This window comes from Sorghum bicolor, chromosome 7, assembly GCF_000003195.3.
Source record: "Sorghum bicolor cultivar BTx623 chromosome 7, Sorghum_bicolor_NCBIv3, whole genome shotgun sequence".
Lineage (NCBI taxonomy): Eukaryota > Viridiplantae > Streptophyta > Magnoliopsida > Poales > Poaceae > Sorghum > Sorghum bicolor.
This window is the reverse complement of record NC_012876.2, coordinates 55,256,895-55,276,359: the sequence shown is the minus strand read 5'-3', so window position 1 is coordinate 55,276,359 and position 19,465 is coordinate 55,256,895. Positions and strand designations below refer to the sequence as shown.

Below are 19,465 nucleotides of genomic sequence, written 5' to 3'. Positions count from 1 at the left end.
CTTCGGGCCCCAAGACAACATCACCCTGCTCATCATCATCACCGCCACCGTCTTCAAACAGATCATGGAGGCCCACCGATGCAGATGGTTGTCGTCCCCCATCATTCACCGTTGATGAGTTACCTCCGCCAGATGTACCTGTCACACTTGGATCTGCTTCTTCACCGTGATACTTCCAGATGGTGTAGTCCTTGACGAAGCCATGCCGGATCAAGTGAGACTGCACCACGTTATCTTCCTGTACAAGGTTGTTCTTACAACTATTGCACGGACAAATGATGCGCTCTCGACACAAAGACACACGGTGCTTTTTCGCAGCGGCAACAAACTTTCTCACATGTCCTAGAAAAGCTAAATCGTTACTGACCCTCGATATCTTATACATCCACTCTTCCCTATCCATAGCTGCGACCACCTAGCACACACAAAGGGAGAAAAACAAATAAAGATATATGAAAACATGTGAGTAGCCCTAAATCTAGTTTTATTTCTCTCCTCCATTTGGATCTGGATCTAAAACATTTGGATCTAGATCTAGATCTAGCAAACCACCTAAATAATGCAAAGGGAGAAATGAGAGTTAGAGAGTAAGAAATCCACCTCTTGCAATGCCCCCTTCACCAAATAAAAGGGCAAAAAGTTTTTCCCTCTAAGATATTAAATATTAGGGTTTTGAGGTCAAAACCCTAATAAATGAAGAAGGAGCCACGGGGAAGAAGAAGGGGGTCGGGCTGTTGCTTTTATAGGCGCAGACATAACGGTGGCGGGCAATTTAAAAAAACCGCCACGGTTAATGAACAGTTAACCATGGCGGTCGCTGTAAGGGGGCCGCCACGGTTAAAGCGTTAACCGTGACAGTTTGCTTAAGCTGCCCGCCATGGTTAAAATATTAACCGAGGCGGTTTCTCTAATGCAACCGCCACGTTAAATGCTTTAACCGAGGCGGTTTGCTTACAACAACCGTCACGGTTAACGTAAGATTAACCGTGGCGGTTTGCTTACAGTGACCGCCACGGTTAAAGAGTTATCCGTAACGGTCGCCCGGCTGGCAGCCCAGCCCAGGTTAACCGAGGCGGGCCGCCAGCCGGCCGCCTCGGTGGCCCAAAACCAAATGTCTCGTAAATTTTTTTTTGTAGTAGTGGGGGATACAAATTTTCTCTCTGATTTTTTTATCTCAAAACTTTCTTAAATTTACTTATTGAAGTGCAACCATGGAGCTATACTTCTTGTTCTTAAATGGCAGCCCCTTCACCTCCATTTTTAGGCCACTAGTTGTGTTACATCAACCTCAGCATGACATCCTTTGTACATCACAATCCTAGTACAAAATATTTTGTACATCAACATCTATAGTACAAAATATTCTTCCATCATCATCTCTAGTACTAGATTTTTTTTGTACACTATAGCTGCAATATGATACGTTACGCATTGTCATTCACGGTATATATGAAACTTTTTGTACATTTGCATCCGTAGTATGAACCTTTGTACATCATATTTGCAATCATCTTCCATTTTAACATGCCGACACCAAAGTCACAAATTAACTCGCTCATTAGCAGGACCTCATATTCACCATTCTAGAGCTCGTATATCTCTTTTGACATTTTTTTTACCAATAAGACCTCAGCTCCTCCCTAAATGCATAGTCCCAAAAAGTTAATTTCTCTTGGAACTAATTTTAGTCCGTCACATACCATGTTCCTCCTCAATTGACATGAACAACTAACTATGAGCACAAGTCCATGACTTGACTCAGCATTGCAACAGCCTTCCCTTGAGTGTTTGCATTAATTAATCTCAAAGCCAGCACAACTCCAAAACAACCGCATATGAACAAATTTATGTAACTATACTTGTCACTTTGCAATGTCAGTTTTATTACAAACTAATTTTTTATCATCACACATGATATAATACACTTTGCCCTATACTAGTCATCAATCAAACTCATCCTCGGGGCCAAGATAACAATATCATCATCATCGGCGAATGACTAGCACAGTGCAATAACTATATACGCTACAAAACACATGTGAATCACAAAACACTTGTGTTCCTCTGTCACTAAAACCTTATTAAGGCCAAAATTGGAGACCTAATGTTTAGCGATAAATAAATAAGACTTAAATGCGGCCACACAAGTGGACAGGTTCCACCGCATAATTAGATATATAACCTAATTTACCCTTGAACGATACACACTCTTGAGTACTCCTTTATGTGCCAAAAAAATCGAGTTATAATTTTTGCATAACCTCCTTTCTTATTACCTCCAAGCCAACAATAGATTTTTTGTTTGTGTTCTACTCGTACAAAGACCAAAACTTTCTTCAGCATGTTTCTTCAATGTTTAAATGTTGCCCGCCACACTTTTTATGATAACCACAGTTTACCTAACGTTCGACGTGTCAAACTTCGACACCAACCAAACATGGCCTAAAGCTTACTAGATTACAAATCCTACTAGATTTTGTTAGGATACACACTAGGCACTGCACCGGTGGGAGAACAGGATATAATAACCAGAAAGCAGTCGCAGTTAACAGAATGAACAACAGAACAACCGTCCTGTCTAATTTGCTACTAGTAGTTTAGTGCAGTGAGAAGTTGCAAATCTTATTTATTAGAGGGGTTAAGTGACTAATAGCTAGAGAAGAGCTGAATCTTGTTCCCTGGCTCCTGGTCAAACGCAACGCCGCTCCTCTGCAGCTGGTACGCAGAGTCCTCGTAGACCGGCAGCGATGGCGACAGCGGCGGCTGCGCCAAGGAGTCGTCCCACGACGCGACCATGTCGTCTAGCCCCATCCGGAACACGATCTCGGGGAAGTCCATGTCGATGAGCGGGAACAGCGCCGCGTCCTCATCGCGGCTGATCAAGGACGACGACGACGCTGCCGAGGCTGCTGCAGAGCTGGACGTCGTCGTCGTGGGCGTCGTCGAGACGGCGGCGGCAGCAGCGGCGGCGGTGGCCGGTGAGAACGTCGGCAATGGCGGCGTGTGCAGCCGCTGGTCGCCCAGTACTGGCACCATGATCTCGTCCGGGTGCATCATGGGTACCTCGTCGGTGCAGAAGCCTGGATCAGAGTTGCTGAGGAGCAGCCCGTCGGCATCGTCGCCTGCTAGTTCTTGCCGGCTAGCTGCTATCGTGGCCGCCGGCGGTGGGGTCGTCACCGGTGCTGCGGCTGTCTTCTGCTCTGGAGGCTTCCGAGATGGTGGAGATGGCGATGGCTGCGCTGCCTGCGCTTCCGTCGAGCCACCGGTGGCGGCGGTGGGCGGTGGGCTCTGCAGCTGCTGCGGATCAGCGGACGACGACGACGACGACGACGACGGGCAGAGGGGCTTGTGGGTGAGCGGGTCGATCCCCATCTTCTTGAGCTTCTTCTTGATGTGGGTGTTCCAGTGGTTCTTGATCTCGTTGTCCGTTCGCCCTGGCAAGTGCGACGCAATCTTGGACCACCTAACAATTTTGATTTGTTTTTTTAGTTTATATAAAATATAAGAAGAAACTAAGTTTATTTTCATTTTTATTTTTAGGAGAGGAGAAAAAAAAAAGGAAAGAAGAACGTATACCTGTTGCCGAGCTGAGCATGCAGGTCGATGACGAGCTTCTCCTCGGCGTCGGAGAGCAGGCCCCTCTTGAGGTCCGGCCGCAGGTAGTTGGTCCACCGGAGCCGGCAGCTCTTCCCGCACCTCAGCAGCCCTGCATGCAGTTTTTGGCACGCAACAAGTTCCTCTCATCATCACAAAAACTAAACACGGTGATGCATGCAGTGAAGCACAGAGACGATCTGCAGGGGGACAGGGAGCGATGGATCGAGCAAAGAGCGAGCATGCAGTTGCAGTTGCAGTCGCAGTTGCACGCACCGGCGAGCTTGGGCACGGCGCGCCAGCAGCACTGGCCGTTGCCGAGGATGAAGCTGACGAGCTTCTGGTCCTCCTCCGCCGTCCACGGGCCCTTCTTCAACCCCACCTTGTCGCAGCACGGCTGCCGACCCATAGGTGTAGCACGCAGCTAGTAGCTAGCACGGCCGCCACCGACAGCAGAGTAGCGGCGATGGACGGCGGCGGGTAATGGCGGCGGCAGCCGGCAGGAGCTAGCTAGCCCTGTCGGATGGTCGCGAGCTATAGCTGCGATGTGTGTACTGTGTAGACGACTGACGGCGGGGTGCTCTCTAAGGATGGAGGTGCAGTGCCCACCTGCCTTTATAAGGCGCGCGCCGGGGCAGGCAGAGAGGATGTAAGGAGCTAACCGTACCACACGCGTGATCGATGGATCCATCACAAAGCAAAGGGACGTCGTCGTCGTCGTCGTGGTGCTGCCTGCCTGCTACCTGCTTGCGTGCGTGTGACGTCGAATCCATGACCCAGCCTTTCATCGCCCGCTACCCAGCCGTGCATACTTCCTTCGTCCCTGTTTAATTATCCTTATATATATATATATATATATATATATATATATATCATAAATTTAACTTGATTTATAAAAAACTATATATCTTTAAGTAAATTTATTAAAAAAACTAGATTTAAAATTTTTTCTAATGATACTAATTATGTATTATAAATATTAGTATTTTTAATATATATTTAACTAAAGTTGTTTCACAGTTATTTAGGTAAGTCCGGTAGTACATACGTCTCAGTACGGCCGTCGTGAAGCTGAGCGGCGGGCCCGGGCGGCCGTCGGCAGCGTTGGTTGAGCCTACCACGTGGCGCCCTGGCTGAGGCGGGGCCCGGCCTGCCGGATCGATGAGCTTCTGCTCATGGGTCCCTTTTGCTTGCGATGCAATTGCAAGTGCTGCACTGCAAAGCCTCAGCTCTGCCTTGTTTCTCTTTTTTTTTTTCCCCCTTTGGGATCCTTTATTTCGTGCTTGCTTAATAACCTTAGAATTATCTTGGGTTCAATCTTCCACGGGTCATGTTCTTCTCCTTGTCTGATTGTGCTTTACTTACGCGGCTGTGGTTAACTTAGCTAAGCCCCCCTACAGAATTGTCCAGCCGACCATCCCTAGCAGAGACAAGCTAGCTAGCTAGCTATCCTCTAGACGTTCAGTTCAGAAATGACGATGCCGCGTACAGTACGTGATTTTTCTTTCGTGTGCAGTCAAGGGCAGGATTCTGGAGCCTTAGTCTGCTGCGGTGGGCATGGCGCGCGGCTGGCTGGCTGGCATGGCTTCGGCCGCCGGCCGCCACGCTAGCTGGAATGTTTGAACGCTGGTCACCACGGATGCATATATACATACAAATGAGGTTGACATTTTTCAGTCTTTCTCTTGTCAGTACGTGTAATAAGCAGCGGCTTCTTCCGTGACATCACAGTTCACAGAGCGGGGATGGGATTGGGATGGATGGTCGCATCGCAGCAGGCTTACGCCAGGGAACCAGCCGGCCATCACAGTTGACCTCTTTGCTCTAGTGTTGTTTGGAATGTTCAAGTGGAAGACATGAATTAGTAACAAATATATGGCAGCAAGCTAAGGATAACAGGGATGAGTAAGAATCATTTGAGTGGTACAGAAATCAAAACCAGTTGCATGCAGTTTGCTCAATAATCGGACAGTTAGAAAGCGCTGGTGAGGTTTGTTTGTTTGTTTTAGTTTTGACCGTGGCCGGATTTAGCTGATTCACCAACCAACAGTTACCGTGTCAGGGGCAAGCATATATTTGCCCTTTTCTTTCAGATTGGGCACGCAACCCGCTGAACTGAAACTGTACTTCGTTTCTTTTTACTTGATCGTCGATTTTTTAAACCGATCGATTCACCAACTGACAGTTACGTACTTACAGTACAGTCAAGATTTCAACTCCAAAAAACAGGTTGAACGAATGAATGAGGGGCTGCTTATTTCTCCTTCGTCCCTCGTTATTAATTATGTTCAGATGAACGAAGACCAATCAATTCGTGCTAAATTTTGGACTTGCAAGTCAAATTAGTGTACAGTGGTCCACTTAATTTACCACCGCCTCCTTATATTATTCAATAGAAATCAAAAATTGGTGACGAAAGTTACATATCCTATATATAGCTGCCACCGTACCACCTGGTCGGTCAAAATATATAATCATGTCTTAATTAGTCATGCATGGTCGATCTCTCTAGCTGCCAGCATGATTAGCCACTCTTCTTTTACAGAAAACTAATCAAATCATCCGAGTTGACCCGATCCATGCCGTCAGTGCACCGTGTTTCGGTGTCGCTGCGAGGCCCAATCCTCGACTGAACCAGAATCAAAAGGCTCCCGGAAAACCAACGGTGATCATCACGCTTTTTGTCTCCTGTCATCCACTAACCCTTCATCAAATCGATCATTCCTCAATCAGTTTGGCTGTCACGAGCCTTTTTGACATGGGATGTGAAAAGCATCATCATCAGGCCGGGCCCCAGCTGGATTAGGAGTGGCCAGGTGGCAGACGCTTTGCACTTGCACACAAAGGAAGCGATCAGATCGCCACACATGAGTGACATGATGATGGCGAGGTGATGGTTGGGGTGGCCCAAAGATTGTGTTCTCCCAACCAACATGACCACACAACGGACGCGGACGCGGAGGAGACGAGATCTTGCGTTGCGTCCGGCGAGCCGGCGAGGTCATGTCGACATGTGCAGCGCTCGCGCTCGCAGTCGCGAAAAGGCTCTCTTTTTGCCTCCGTCCATCGGCTCCCCCGCCGGACGCGTGTGATCGGGGGAGGGCGTTAGTGCTCATGTAAATGTCATGAATTCGTGGCCTCTCTTTGTTATGTTCTTCAGTGCCTCAGCCTCACGACGGCCGGCCACCGACCGGCTATAGTATGGAATGAAAAGCGTCTCGTTTCTAGCTGACGGTGCTGGGGTTCGTTTCTGTTGGTGGTGTGTCAGAGAGCCAATGCAAGAGGTGCCCTTCACTCCAGCTCATCATGGTCATGGCAAGGATCAGGCAGGGGGACTGGAAGGATGGAACAGCCCAGAAGGCAGCAGGCAGCAGGCTGCCTTGCCTTAGAACTCACTAGTGACTAGTACGTAGTGAAACCAAGATGTGTCGGCGTCTTTGGCGGACCAATCCGATGCTGCCACCTGTTCGGTCGGCAGCCAGTTTTTTTTTTCTCAGAGTGGGGTTTCAGTAAATTGGCATGGAAATTTTACACCAAGGAGACCAGGGAGGGAAAAATCTGTTTCTCGGTTTCACACCCACCCAGGGCTCATGATCCTACCTACATTCAGATGATGAGATGAGGTCTGAACATTGAAGACGCTAAAGCTTATGATCTCTCCATCAGTAAAGATATATTCCGGAATCGATTTTACCGCGTGAATCTGAGGTTTCCCTCGTGAAATTGACGGGTGGAACCTTAGCAAACAATGGGAAATCAAGAGCTGACAAGATAACTTTTGCATCGTTTCTTCCTTTTCTCACTTCAGAGTAGTTCAGATGTTGCGTCGCTCACATGGAGAACGATGGTGTATACATACATGACAGTAAAAGGTACTGTAACTGATTGTATCCTGGGATCAGGAAGCGAACGGGAAAAAAAGTAGTACAGGTTGTACTGTACAATTTTTCTATCAAATCAGCATCAACAAACAATATACGAGCAGTGTATGAACAGATGGAATCTAAATCTGAATACAAAAGATTTCGAATTGTTGGAGTATGTGTAATGCAGGCCCATGTGGCTAGGCCCATGAGGCCCATGTATCCCTACTTATATAGCACCCTGGTTAGGGTTAGCCCAACTAATGAGAAACCCTAATTGTATCAGGCTAGGTTTTCCTCCTCCGCCTCCCAGCCGCCTCCAGGCAAGCAGCCGCCGCCGCCAGCCGGCCAGCTGCCTGGGCGCCGCCATGGCAGGCCGGGAGCCTCCTCCTCCTCCTCCCTACTTCCAGCAGTTTCTGGCGCTCCTCTACCCATCCTGGGCCCGAGCCGTCGCCGCCGCCGCGGGTGGCCAGCCCCGACTTCCCCTGCAGCAGCCAGCAGACGCGGCCCGCCCTTCCCTCCTCCTGGCGGCCGTCGCGGGCGCGGAACCAGCCGCCGCCGCGGGTGGCCAGCCCCGCCCTCCCCTGCAGCAGCCAGCGGCGCGGACGCCGTGGCGCGTGGGGAGGCCGCGGTGCACGCGGACGCGGCTGCGCGCGCGGCAGCAGCGCGCGGGGCGCACCTGGACCGAGCCCCTGCGGACGGGGCACGTGCGGACGCCGCAGAGGACGCCGCGGCCGCCTCTGAGCTCCAGCTGGGCGCCAACGACGACGCCACCGCAGCAGCCTACGCCCGGGGAGCGGCTGCCGCCATTGCTGCAGGCCTTGGCATGCCCCTGGACATGACCGATCTGCCCAGGACGCTGCTCACGGCCGGGGACGCCCTGTCCAGGGGGCTTGCTGCCGGCCCACGTGCAGCTGTGGGCGCAGCCCCCTTCCCTGCATCGCCTCCGCCGCCTGTGATGCATCTTCCGGACTCCACACTCATCGCTGCTCTCGTCACTGCTCGGGCTGCGGCTGTGGAGGGCCAGGCCCGCGTGCGTGAGGCCGCTCTCGCTTGGGAGCGCGAGCGCGACATGGCCGACGCCTTGGCCCGCCAGATCGCCGACGCCGAGCAGTTCCTCGGCCTTCCGGCCTCACCTGACGTCGGGACCACGTCCTCGGAATCGGCTCCGGTCGTCTGGCACGATCCGGCCGACCCCCACGTGGTGCAGCTCCACTACCAGGCAGGGGGCGTCCAGAACATACGCCTCCTCGTCCAGATCGTCCTCGAGCCCGAGTCGCCCTCCTACGCTCGCTGGAGGGACTTGGTCCTCCTCACCCTACGCCGCTACGCCCTCGACGACCACGTCCTCCTCGACACCGCGGGGGCGGTCCCGACCCCCTCGTGGCTTCGCCTCGACAGCGTCGTCCTCTCCTGGATTCTGGGGACGATCTCCCTGGACCTCCACGACCTCGTCCGCAACACTCCGAGTGCTCGCGGGGCCTGGCTAGCACTCGAGGGCCAATTCCTGGGCAACGCCGAAGCCCGAGCTCTGCGGCTCGACGCGAGTTTCCGCACCTTCGTCCAGGGCGACCTCTCCGTCAGCGAGTTCTGTCGCCAGATGAAGGGCATGGCGGACTCCCTCGGCGACCTCGGCTGGCCCGTGGAGGACCACATCTTGGTCCTCAACGTTCTCCGCGGGCTCAGTGACCGCTACTCTTACCTCCGGACGTGGATCACCAGGCAGCGGCCCTTCCCCACCTTCCTGCAGGTCCGTGACGACCTTGTCATGGAGGAGCTTACTCAGGGCCTGCAGCCTGGGTCCACCCCCGCCCCGGGGTCCTCGTTGAAAGGTCCTAATATGGCTAGAGGGGGGTGAATAGCCTATTTAAAAAATCTACAAAACTCACTAGAGCAAGTGGTTAGTAAATAACAAAGCGAAGCTTTTTGCTCTAGCTCTAATGGGGTGTTTGCAAGCCACCTATCCAACAATTCTAGTTGATATAATCACTAGGCACACAAGAGCTATGTCACTACTTACACTAGAAAGCTACCTAAAGTTTCTATACAAGTAAGTAAGCTACTCTAGTTTGCGGGAATATAAAAGAGTGGATGAGATAAATATACCACCGAGTAGGGGATGAACCAATCACCAATATAAACAACCAAGCACCGGGAGAATGCCAATCAAACACAATTGAGACACTGATTTTTCTCCCGAGGTTCACGTGCTTGCCGGCACACTACGTCCCCGTTGTGTCGACCAACACTTGGTGGTTCGGTGGCTAAGAGGTGTAGCACGAACCTCGTCCTCACTAGGACACCACAAGAACCCACCCACAAGTGAGGTAACTCAATGACACGAGCAATCCACTAGAGTTACCTTTTGGCTCTCCGCCGGGGAAGGTACAAGACCCCTCACAATCACCAGGAGATGGCCACGAACAATCACCAACTCGTGCCAATCCTCCTCCGCTGCTCCAAGCCGTCTAGGTGACGGCAACCACCAAGAGTAACAAGAAAACCGCAGCTAGAACGATCCCCAAGTGCCACTAGATGCAATCACTCAAGCAAATGCACTTGGAATCACTCCCAATCTCACAAAGATGAATAATCTATGAAGGAGATGAGTGGGAGGTGTTTGCTTAGGCTCACAAGGATGTTAAGTATGTTAGAATGCCAAGAGTGTGAGCCCCAAGCCGGCCAAACACGTATTTATAGCCCCTCAAGCAAATAGAGCCGTTGGCTCTTACACTGGGCGAAATACGGGGTCACCGGACGCTCTTAAAGGGGCACCGGACGCCCAACACCAGCGTCCGGTGCTCCAACGTCAGCCGCGTGTCAGAGTCTAACGGTAACCTGCAGAGCACCGGACGCTGAGCAGGTTGGCACCAGACGCGACCGGTGCACACCGGACCCATGCGCAGAGAGCTCCGCAAACTCGCAGGGTCACCGGACGCAAGCCACCGGACTCATGCGCAGAGAGGGTCGCCAAACCGCCTGCACACCGGACGCTGAGCACCGGACTCTCTCCGGTGCGTCCGGTGCACTCTGCTGCACCCGACAGCACACCGGACGCTAAAGGCCAGCGTCCAGTGCCTCCGCGCAGAGCGTCCAGTGAGTGTTTCCTACTGAGAAACACTCCCGCGACTTCTCCAAAACTCCCACCGGCGCAAATGTTACTCTTGGTGGTTGCCGCCACCTAGACGGCTTGGAGCAGCGGAGGAGGATTGGCACGAGTTGGTGATTGTTCGTGGCCATCTCCCGGTGATTGTGAGGGGTCTTGTACCTTCCCCGGCGGAGAGCCGAAAGGTAACTCTAGTGGATTGCTCGTGTCATTGAGCTACCTCACTTGTGGGTAGGTTCTTGTGGTGTCCTAGTGAGGACGAGGTTCGTGCTACACCTCTTAGCCACCGAACCACCAAGTGTTGGTCGACACAACGGGGACGTAGCGTGCCGACAAGCACGTGAACCTCGGGAGAAAAATTGGTGTCTCAATTGTGTTTGATTGGTGTCGAGGGTATCGGCAAGGGGTACCCTCAGCGATGCGCATTATGAGATTGCCCGTACGAAGGTCGAGAGCCTTAATTCGACGCTCTAATCTTACGTATGCGCCGCCATCGACGATCGCAGCCTCGAAGACGGAAATAGCGTCGAGCGAATCGGTTCAGGACTCGAGCGACGACTGCCGTCGATGACGGAAGCGGGCTCGAGCGAACCAAGAGGTGTCGGGCGCGAGGACACTGTCCGCCGCCCGACGCGCGCACGCGAGCCGGAGCATTAAATGCACCTGACACTTCCCCACCTAACACACAGGTCATGGGAGGCGTGATAGGGAGCAAGCTTCTGTCCCATCGTTCTTTTTGCAGCCTTCCCACCGAACGACCCAGGGCGTGTCAGGACGCAGGAAACAAGGATGGAACGTCTAATCGGGACCCCCTCGAGACACCCAAGGTCAGCGCTCCAGATACCAGCATATTACACGGCGTCCGACCCTCGACCAAACAGGGCCCCTTCCCAGGAACAAGTTGGGCGTCGACTGACTTCATCACAGCTACCCCGTCGGGTCCGCCACCATACCGTACAAGCGTGCGACTTCAGAACCAGCACAAGGCGGCTGGCAGGGCAGAACACAGGAGCACGCGTAATCATCACCGAGCTATCAAGATGGGACGGCTCGAGGCCATGCCGTACGGAAGCCTCGAGTAGGTCAGCGCTCCATGCGGCTATCGATCCCTACTCTAACATCTATGCATGTACCCTGTGTCTCTCCTTGGAGCTATAAAAGGAGGGACTCAGGAATAGAAGAGAGAGATCACAACACAAGAACACACACACATACGTAGTAGAGCTACACACTTCATACCACGCTTGTATTCGCCCCTGCACAAGCACTTAGGTGCAAGATAATACAAACTCTCTCCCCCCGCTGGACGTAGGGCCTTCTCTTGCCCGAACCAGGATAAATCTCAGTGTCTTCTTGCATCACCATCCGGAAAGGGGAGCACGCATACAAATTTACTCGTTGGTGTGACCCCCCGGGGGATAAAACACCGACAGTTGGCGCGCCAGATAGGGGTCCTGCGTGTTTTTCACCGATTTCCCACCACTTTCCGGATGGCTACTCCTGCCTCGCCGCTTCCGCGCTCCACGGTGATTTGGTTTGGGAGTCTAGAGTTCATGTCTACGGGCTCCGGCTACGACATGATCTTGCTCTCAGTCAAAGGACCAGGAGGAGTCCGCGTTACGCCAGCACGGTTGAAGGCTCCAAGACGCCCTCACCACCACGCCTCCCCGCCTAAGAAGAGGCGCGGGCAGCACCACCACGGCCCCTCTGCTTCAGCGCGACCAACAACTCGCGCAAGGCAGGATGTGGGCCACAAGGCAGCGACACCGTGTGACCGAGCAACAAGCACGACGACTCAGCACCACGCGACGACGGGGGGAGACGCGTCTCGCGCGCCCTCCCCCACCACAGCTAGGCTACTTCCACACGGGTTGTTCTTCCCAAGGGCGGCACTGCCGTTCGGGTTGGACAACGCCGCGGCATCGCTCGCCAAGACGATATGCCCAAACGCTCAGACGTACGTGGAAAGACCAATGGTCATCCCACGTAACTCTGAAGCACGGCGGCCGACGTCCGAACTGCCGGACCTTTCCCGAGTACGAGGCCTCCGCCGTCTAGGCCCCGGACGATACTCGATCACCTCCCTCAGGCAACGATGGCTGGAGGAAGGACGTGGGTGTTTCCACGCTGCCGAACCGGACTCCGACTCCGAGACAGACACCTATGACCCTACGAGGGAATGCTATCACCTCGACGGGGCGGCAGAAACCACCGACGAGACACGGGATGCTGCTGCGGGTGGTCGAGCCCCCGCGGCGCAAGAAGACCCCAGGACGCCTGGGAACGACGGACGGCTCGACCCTCTTCCTCAGGAAGATAGAACTGCGCAGCTCGCGCAGCTGCGGGAGCTCAAGATGAAGCTCGACGAAGATCGCGAGCGCCTCGTCCTGCTCGAGCAAATCCTCGAACAAGACCTGCCCTACCCGCCGGGCGGAAGTGTCCGCAGACGCACTCGAGAGGTACATCGACAGATCGTCGGTGACACAGAGGCGGAGCAACCTGTCAGCCGTTTCCCTCGAGCAGGCCAGAATGTAGTGGCAGCAACGATGCTGCTACGTAACATGCCAGAACCATCAAATTCCCAGGTCCGACGAATTCGAGATGAAGTTCAGACATTGCTCCAGGTGGCGGCAGTTCAACAAGCCGAAAGTTCGGCATCTCGACGACGAGGAGCTGCCACAGAGAAGCGTGACGAACAGCCTCTAATCGAAGAGGAGGTGTCTGTCCAGCAACAACCTCCCCCTCGAGGAAGAAAGACCGCTCTCATCCTCCCTGCCGACAATCAACGTCGACACGACGCGCGACACGACGTCAAAGAAAATAGACGCCGCCGGCACGGAGACGCGGAAGAACGTGGTTATAGCGCGCATCGCGGTGGGAGGTACGACAGCGACGAGGACCGGGTGGCCCCCGAGCCACCGGGCCCGCGGGTGTTCAGCAGGGCGATTCGCAGCACGCCCCTGCCTAGTCCATTCCGACCCCCAACCAGCATCGCGAAGTACAATGGAGAAACCAAGCCAGAGCTATGGCTGGCCGATTTCAGGCTGGCTTGTCAGCTAGGTGGCGCTCGGGGGGATGATCGAGCCATCATCAGACAGCTACCCCTTTTCCTCTCTGACACCGCCCGTCGATGGCTCGAGGAACTCCCAGCCAATCAGATTCACAACTGGGTTGACCTGGTCAGAGTCTTCGAGGGTAATTTCAAAGGGACCTATATACGGCCAGGGAACTCGTGGGACCTCAGCAAATGCAAGCAGAAGTCAGGAGAGACTCTTCGGGAGTACGCTCGACGCTTCTCGAAGCAGCGCACTGAGTTGCCACACATCCCCGACCATGACGTCATCTTGGCGTTTGTCTCGGGCACCACCAGTCGAGACTTGGTGCGGGAATTAGGCCGCAATCGACCTCAAACCGTCGACGAGCTGATGGACGTAGTGGCTAACTACGCGGCAGGGGAGGAGGCAGTCGGCGCCTTCTTCAGCTCAGAAGGAAGAAAAGGCAAGCAACCCTTCGATGAAGATGGGACTTCCAGTCGAGGCCTCAAGAAAAATAAAAAGAAGCAGAAAGTGCGGCAGTTCCACCAGGGAGATTCGGGTGACGACCTCGTCGCCGCGATGGATCGAAAGAAGCCGCGAGGCCCTCCGGAGGGAGGCATCTTCGACAAGATGTTGGAGGAGCCGTGCCCTTACCATAAGGGAGGCGCTAGCCACAAACTCAAGGACTGTCGCATGCTGAAAAAGCATTTCGACGGTCAGGGGTTCAAAAAAGATACGCGCGAGGACTCCAAGAAGGAGAAGGCTGGCGGCAAGGAGGACAACAAAGATGACGACGGCTTCCCCGCCGTCCACGACTGCTACATGATTTATGGCGGGCCTTCGACTCAGTTGACCGCGAGGCAGCGCAAAAGGGAGCGTCGCGAAGTCTTTGCAGCAAGAATGGCGGTGCCCCAGTATCTTAGCTGGTCAAGCACTCCCATCACCTTCGACCGAGAAGATCACCCTGACAAGGTAGTCGCCCCAGGCGTCTACCCACTCGTCGTCGACCCCATCATCGTCAACACCCGACTCTCGAAAGTGCTGATGGATGGTGGCAGCAGCCTCAACATCATCTACCTCGAGACCCTCGATCTCCTCGGCATCGATAGAGGACGCCTCCAGCCAAGCGCCGGTGGTTTCCACGGCGTCGTACCAGGGAAAAAGGCACTGCCAGTAGGTCGAATCGACCTACCGGTCTGCTTCGGCACGGCGGCCAACTTCAGGAAGGAGACCCTCACCTTCGAGGTGGTTGGGTTCCGAGGCACGTACCACGCCATCATCGGGCGCCCGGGCTACGCCAAGTTCATGGCTATACCCAACTACACATATTTGAAGCTGAAGATGCCTGGTCCCAAAGGCGTCATCACCGTCAGTTCCTCCTTCGAGCACGCGTACGAGTGCGACGTCGAGTGCGTCGAGTACGGGGAGGCGGTCGAGAGCTCCACCGAGCTCGTTGCAAAGCTCGAAGCCATGGCCGCTGAGGCTCCAGAACCTAAACGACATGCGGGCAGCTTCGAGGCGGCGGAAGGAACTAAGAAGATCCCGCTCGACCCCAACAACTCCGACGGCAAGGTGCTGACGATCAGCACCGACCTCGACCCCAAATAGGAAGCCGTGCTCGTCGACTTTCTCCGTGCAAATGCTGATATGTTTGCATGGAGTCCCTCGGATATGCCGGGCATACCGAGGGAAGTCGCCGAGCACTCCTTGGAGATTCGAGCCGGTTCCAAGCCAGTGAAGCAGCGGTTGCGCCGATTCGACGAGGAAAAGCGCAAGATCATTGGCGAGGAAGTCCACAAGCTTTTGACGGCCGGATTCATCAAGGAGGTTCATCATCCTGACTGGTTAGCGAACCCTGTATTAGTTAAGAAAAAGAATGGGAAAATGAGGATGTGTGTCGATTATACTAGTTTGAATAAAGCATGTCCGAAAGTTCCCTTTCCATTGCCACGCATAGATCAGATTGTCGATTCTACCGCGGGATGTGAAACCCTTTCTTTCCTTGATGCTTATTCTGGTTATCACCAAATAAAAATGAAAGAGTCCGACCAGCTCGCGACCTCTTTCATCACACCTTTCGGGATGTATTGCTACGTGACCATGCCATTTGGGCTTCGAAACGCGGGAGCCACGTATCAACGTTGCATGCTCCACGTATTTGGCGAACATATAGGCTCGACGGTCGAGGCCTACGTCGACGACATTGTCGTCAAGTCAAAGCAACGAGGAGACCTGATCCAGGACCTCGAGGTTGCCTTCAGCTGCTTACGCACCAGCCGGATCAAGCTTAATCCCGAGAAGTGCGTTTTCGGCGTGCCTCGAGGCATGCTCTTAGGATACATTGTTTCACAGCGCGGTATCGAGGCCAACCCCGAGAAAGTCTCGGCCATCACGAAAATGGGGCCAATCCGAGACATCAAGGGTGTACAGAGAGTCACGGGGTGCCTGGCGGCTCTGAGCCGTTTCATCTCGAGACTAGGAGAAAAGGCATTACCATTATATCGACTCCTGAAGAAGGTCGAGCGTTTTTCTTGGACCCCCGAGGCCGAGGAAGCACTCGAAAAACTGAAAAAGACGCTGACTTCGACGCCAGTCCTGGTTCCACCTCAACCTGCGGAGCCGCTACTCCTCTACGTCGCGTCAACGACCCAGGTCGTCAGCGCGGCGGTGGTGGTCGAAAGACAAGAGGAGGGTCACGCGCTGCCGGTCCAAAGGCCAGTCTATTTCGTCAGCGAGGTGCTCTCGGAGACCAAGGCGCGTTACCCCCAAATCCAGAAGCTGATCTACGCCGTAATCCTTGCCCGCCGCAAACTGCAACATTACTTCCTTGGTCATCCTATCATGGTGGTCTCTTCTTTCCCCTTGGGCGAGATAATCCAGAGCAAGGAGGCCACGGGAAGAATAGCTAAGTGGTCGGTCGAGCTCATGAGCGAGACTCTCACTTACGCGCCTCGAAAGGCCATCAAATCGCAAGCCCTGGTAGACTTCGTCGCGGAATGGACGGACTCCCAGCTTCCCCCAACTCAGGTCCAGGCGGAGCTGTGGACAATGTATTTCGACGGGTCACTCATGAAAACTGGGGCCGGGGCCGGCCTACTATTCATCTCACCCTTGGGCGTCCACATGAGGTACATAATCAGGATTCATTTCGCCGCATCTAACAATGTCGCAGAATATGAGGCCCTCGTCAACGGTCTCAAGATCGCTATCGAGTTAGGAGTCCGACGCCTCGACGTCCGAGGCGACTCCCAACTCGTCATCGACCAGGTAATGAAAACCTCGAGTTGCCATGACCCAAAAATGGAAGCATATTGCAAGGAGGTGCGTCGACTCGAAGACAAATTCCACGGCCTCGAGCTTGTCCATGTCGCTCGACGCTACAACGAGGCAGCCGACGAACTCGCCAAGATTGCATCTACCAGAGGCACAGTGCCGCCTGATGCATTCTCAAAGGATCTTCACGAGCCATCCGTCGACCTAGGCACGGGGGCTGGCGTCGACACCACCATCGCCCAACCAACCAATGCTGTCGATGTGCTCTTGATGGAGGAAGAGGTGATGGAAATAGAACGACGACCGGTTAGACCATTCGATTGGCGCACACCATTCCTCGATTGCCTTATCCGCGGTGAGTTACCAGAAGACAGGACAGAAGCTCGTCGTATCGCTCGACGGGCCAAAACATATGTGATCTATGGCGAAGACAACGAGCTATATCGACGGAGCCCGACGGGGGTCTTACAACGTTGCATCACCGTAGAGGAAGGCCGAAAACTCCTCGACGACCTACACTCGGGGGCTTGTGGCCATCACGCCGCCCCGCGGACCCTTGTAGGAAACGCTTTTCGGCAAGGCTTTTACTGGCCAACGGCCGTGGCGGATGCCATCGAGCTCGTACGCTCGTGTCATGGGTGCCAATTCTACGCCAAACAGACGCACCTCCCCGCCCACGCTCTTCAGATGATCCCCATCACCTGGCCGTTTGCGGTGTGGGGGCTCGATTTAGTAGGACCTCTACAAAAGGCGAAAGGAGGGTATACCCATTTGCTGGTGGCTATCGACAATTTCTCCAAATGGATCGAGGCTCGACCCATCACCAACATCCGCTCCGAGCAGGCCGTCCTTTTCTTCTCCGACATCATCCATCGGTTTGGGATCCCCAATGTCATCATCACCGACAACGGCACCCAGTTCACTGGCAGAAAGTTCCTGGATTTCTGCGATCAGCATCACATCCGTGTGAACTGGTCCGCAGTAGCCCACCCTCGAACTAACGGCCAGGTCGAGCGTGCCAACGGCATGATTTTGCAAGGACTCAAGCCAAGGATCTACAATCGATTGAAGAAATTCGGCAAGAGATGGGTCGAGGAGCTTTCCTCGGTCCTATGGAGCCTAAGGACAACGCCAAGCAGGGCCACCAAATACACCCCGTTCTTCATGGTCTACGGCTCTGAGGCTATCCTCCCCACAGACCTCGAGTATGGGTCACCTCGACTCAAGGCTTACAACGAGCAATCGAACAAAGAAGCTCAAGAAAACGCGGTCGACCAACTCGAGGAGGCTCGAGACTTGGCCCTCCTCAACTCTGCTAGATATCAGCAGAGACTTCGACGCTACCACGACAAGCACGTGCGCAAGAGGGACCTCAACGTAGGCGACCTTGTCCTACGACGCCGGCAAAGCAACCAAGGACGCCACAAGCTAACCCCACCTTGGGAAGGCCCGTATGTGGTGGCCGAGGTCCTTAAGCCAGGAACGTACAAATTGGCGGACGAAAAGGGGGCAGTCTTCACCAACGCATGGAACATCGAACAGCTACGTCGATTCTACCCCTAGAAGTCCTAGATTTACGATCCTACTTTTTGTACGAAGACTTTGTAAATGAACGCATGAATAAATAAAGTCTTTCCCTCGAGCGGCTTCTTTCTGTACCAAAAATAGTTACGAGTTATAGTCTCGACGTCAAAGGGGATGCCGACCATGACCCATCATAGTCCGCACCCCCTCGGGGGCTACCAGAGGGACGACCCCTCCCCAAGCGTCGAAAAAGCCAAAAAGTTTCTCTCTTTCCTACTTAGTAAACCTTGAACGATCGAGTAGTCGAGGCGCCTCGAGCCCCTCGAGGACCGAAGGATAGCGAGCCTGAGAACACCTACGCCCCCGGGCTATGGAAACTCTACTCACTCCCTCACCCTCGAGGCGATCGAAGCTGTCTTTTACGAAAAATCGAACAAGGAACACATGTGTAGGCGCGAAAAGAAATAAAAGAACCTCGAGTGGAAAGATAAACAAACATTTAACAACCACAAAAATACTGTATCGCTTAAAAACAGGATTAACAAAGTCTTATACAAGGGGCCCCAGGCACCCCGAGCAGGCTCGCAGGCCTCAGTCCATGGTACGATCCTCGCCACCCTCACCTCCGCCCGAGCCAGTCTCAGGAGGAAGCACCTCAGGCTCGAACAGCTTGGCCAACCTTTCCCCAGGGGCCTCCGCGTCGTCGATCAAGGCATGGAGCCTCTCCTCGTTCTCCACGTCGGTCTTGGAGATGTCGGTGACGAAGCCATGGGATACCACCTCCATGTCGTAGGAGAAGCCCGAGCAGACAACCGCCATCGCCCGCTTCACCCCGATGTGGAGAGCATCCCGCACCCGATCTCGCAGCGTTGCGCCTATGTAGCACAACTGGTCGATCAGGGCGTCGCCTCGAGTGTCCTCCCTCGACTCATCCATAGGCTCGACCTCCCAGGAGGTCGAGAGATCGCTTATTGCCGTCCGCACTCGACGGTTCAGAGCAACTTCAGCCTCGAGCTGAACCTTGGCGTTGCGAGCCTCGGCTTGGGCGGCCAGGAGTTCGTCCTTGAGCC

The 19,465-nt window shown here is 54.0% G+C and overlaps 1 protein-coding gene across 1 annotated transcript; it reads right to left on the bottom strand.

Annotated features, from left to right (window-relative positions):
* Positions 2,323-4,215, bottom strand: LOC8075389 (myb-related protein Zm38). The gene is made up of 3 exons (XM_002444328.2): positions 3,871-4,215; positions 3,577-3,706; positions 2,323-3,463 (listed from the first exon to the last, which is right to left on the bottom strand). The coding sequence occupies exons 1-3, from the start codon at positions 4,001-4,003 to the stop codon at positions 2,647-2,649; spliced, it is 1,080 nt and encodes a 359-aa protein (XP_002444373.2). The 5' UTR covers positions 4,004-4,215; the 3' UTR covers positions 2,323-2,646.

Excerpts from the sequence above, each read along its gene's own strand:
- LOC8075389 (XM_002444328.2), bottom strand. The coding sequence starts at position 4,003 with ATGGGTCGGCAGCCGTGCTGCGACAAGGTGGGGTTGAAGAAGGGCCCG. Across the intron at positions 3,707-3,870 it reads CGCCGTGCCCAAGCTCGCCG|GGCTGCTGAGGTGCGGGAAG; the intron begins GTGCGTGCAACT and ends AACTGCATGCAG. Across the intron at positions 3,464-3,576 it reads CATGCTCAGCTCGGCAACAG|GTGGTCCAAGATTGCGTCGC; the intron begins GTATACGTTCTT and ends CAAAATTGTTAG.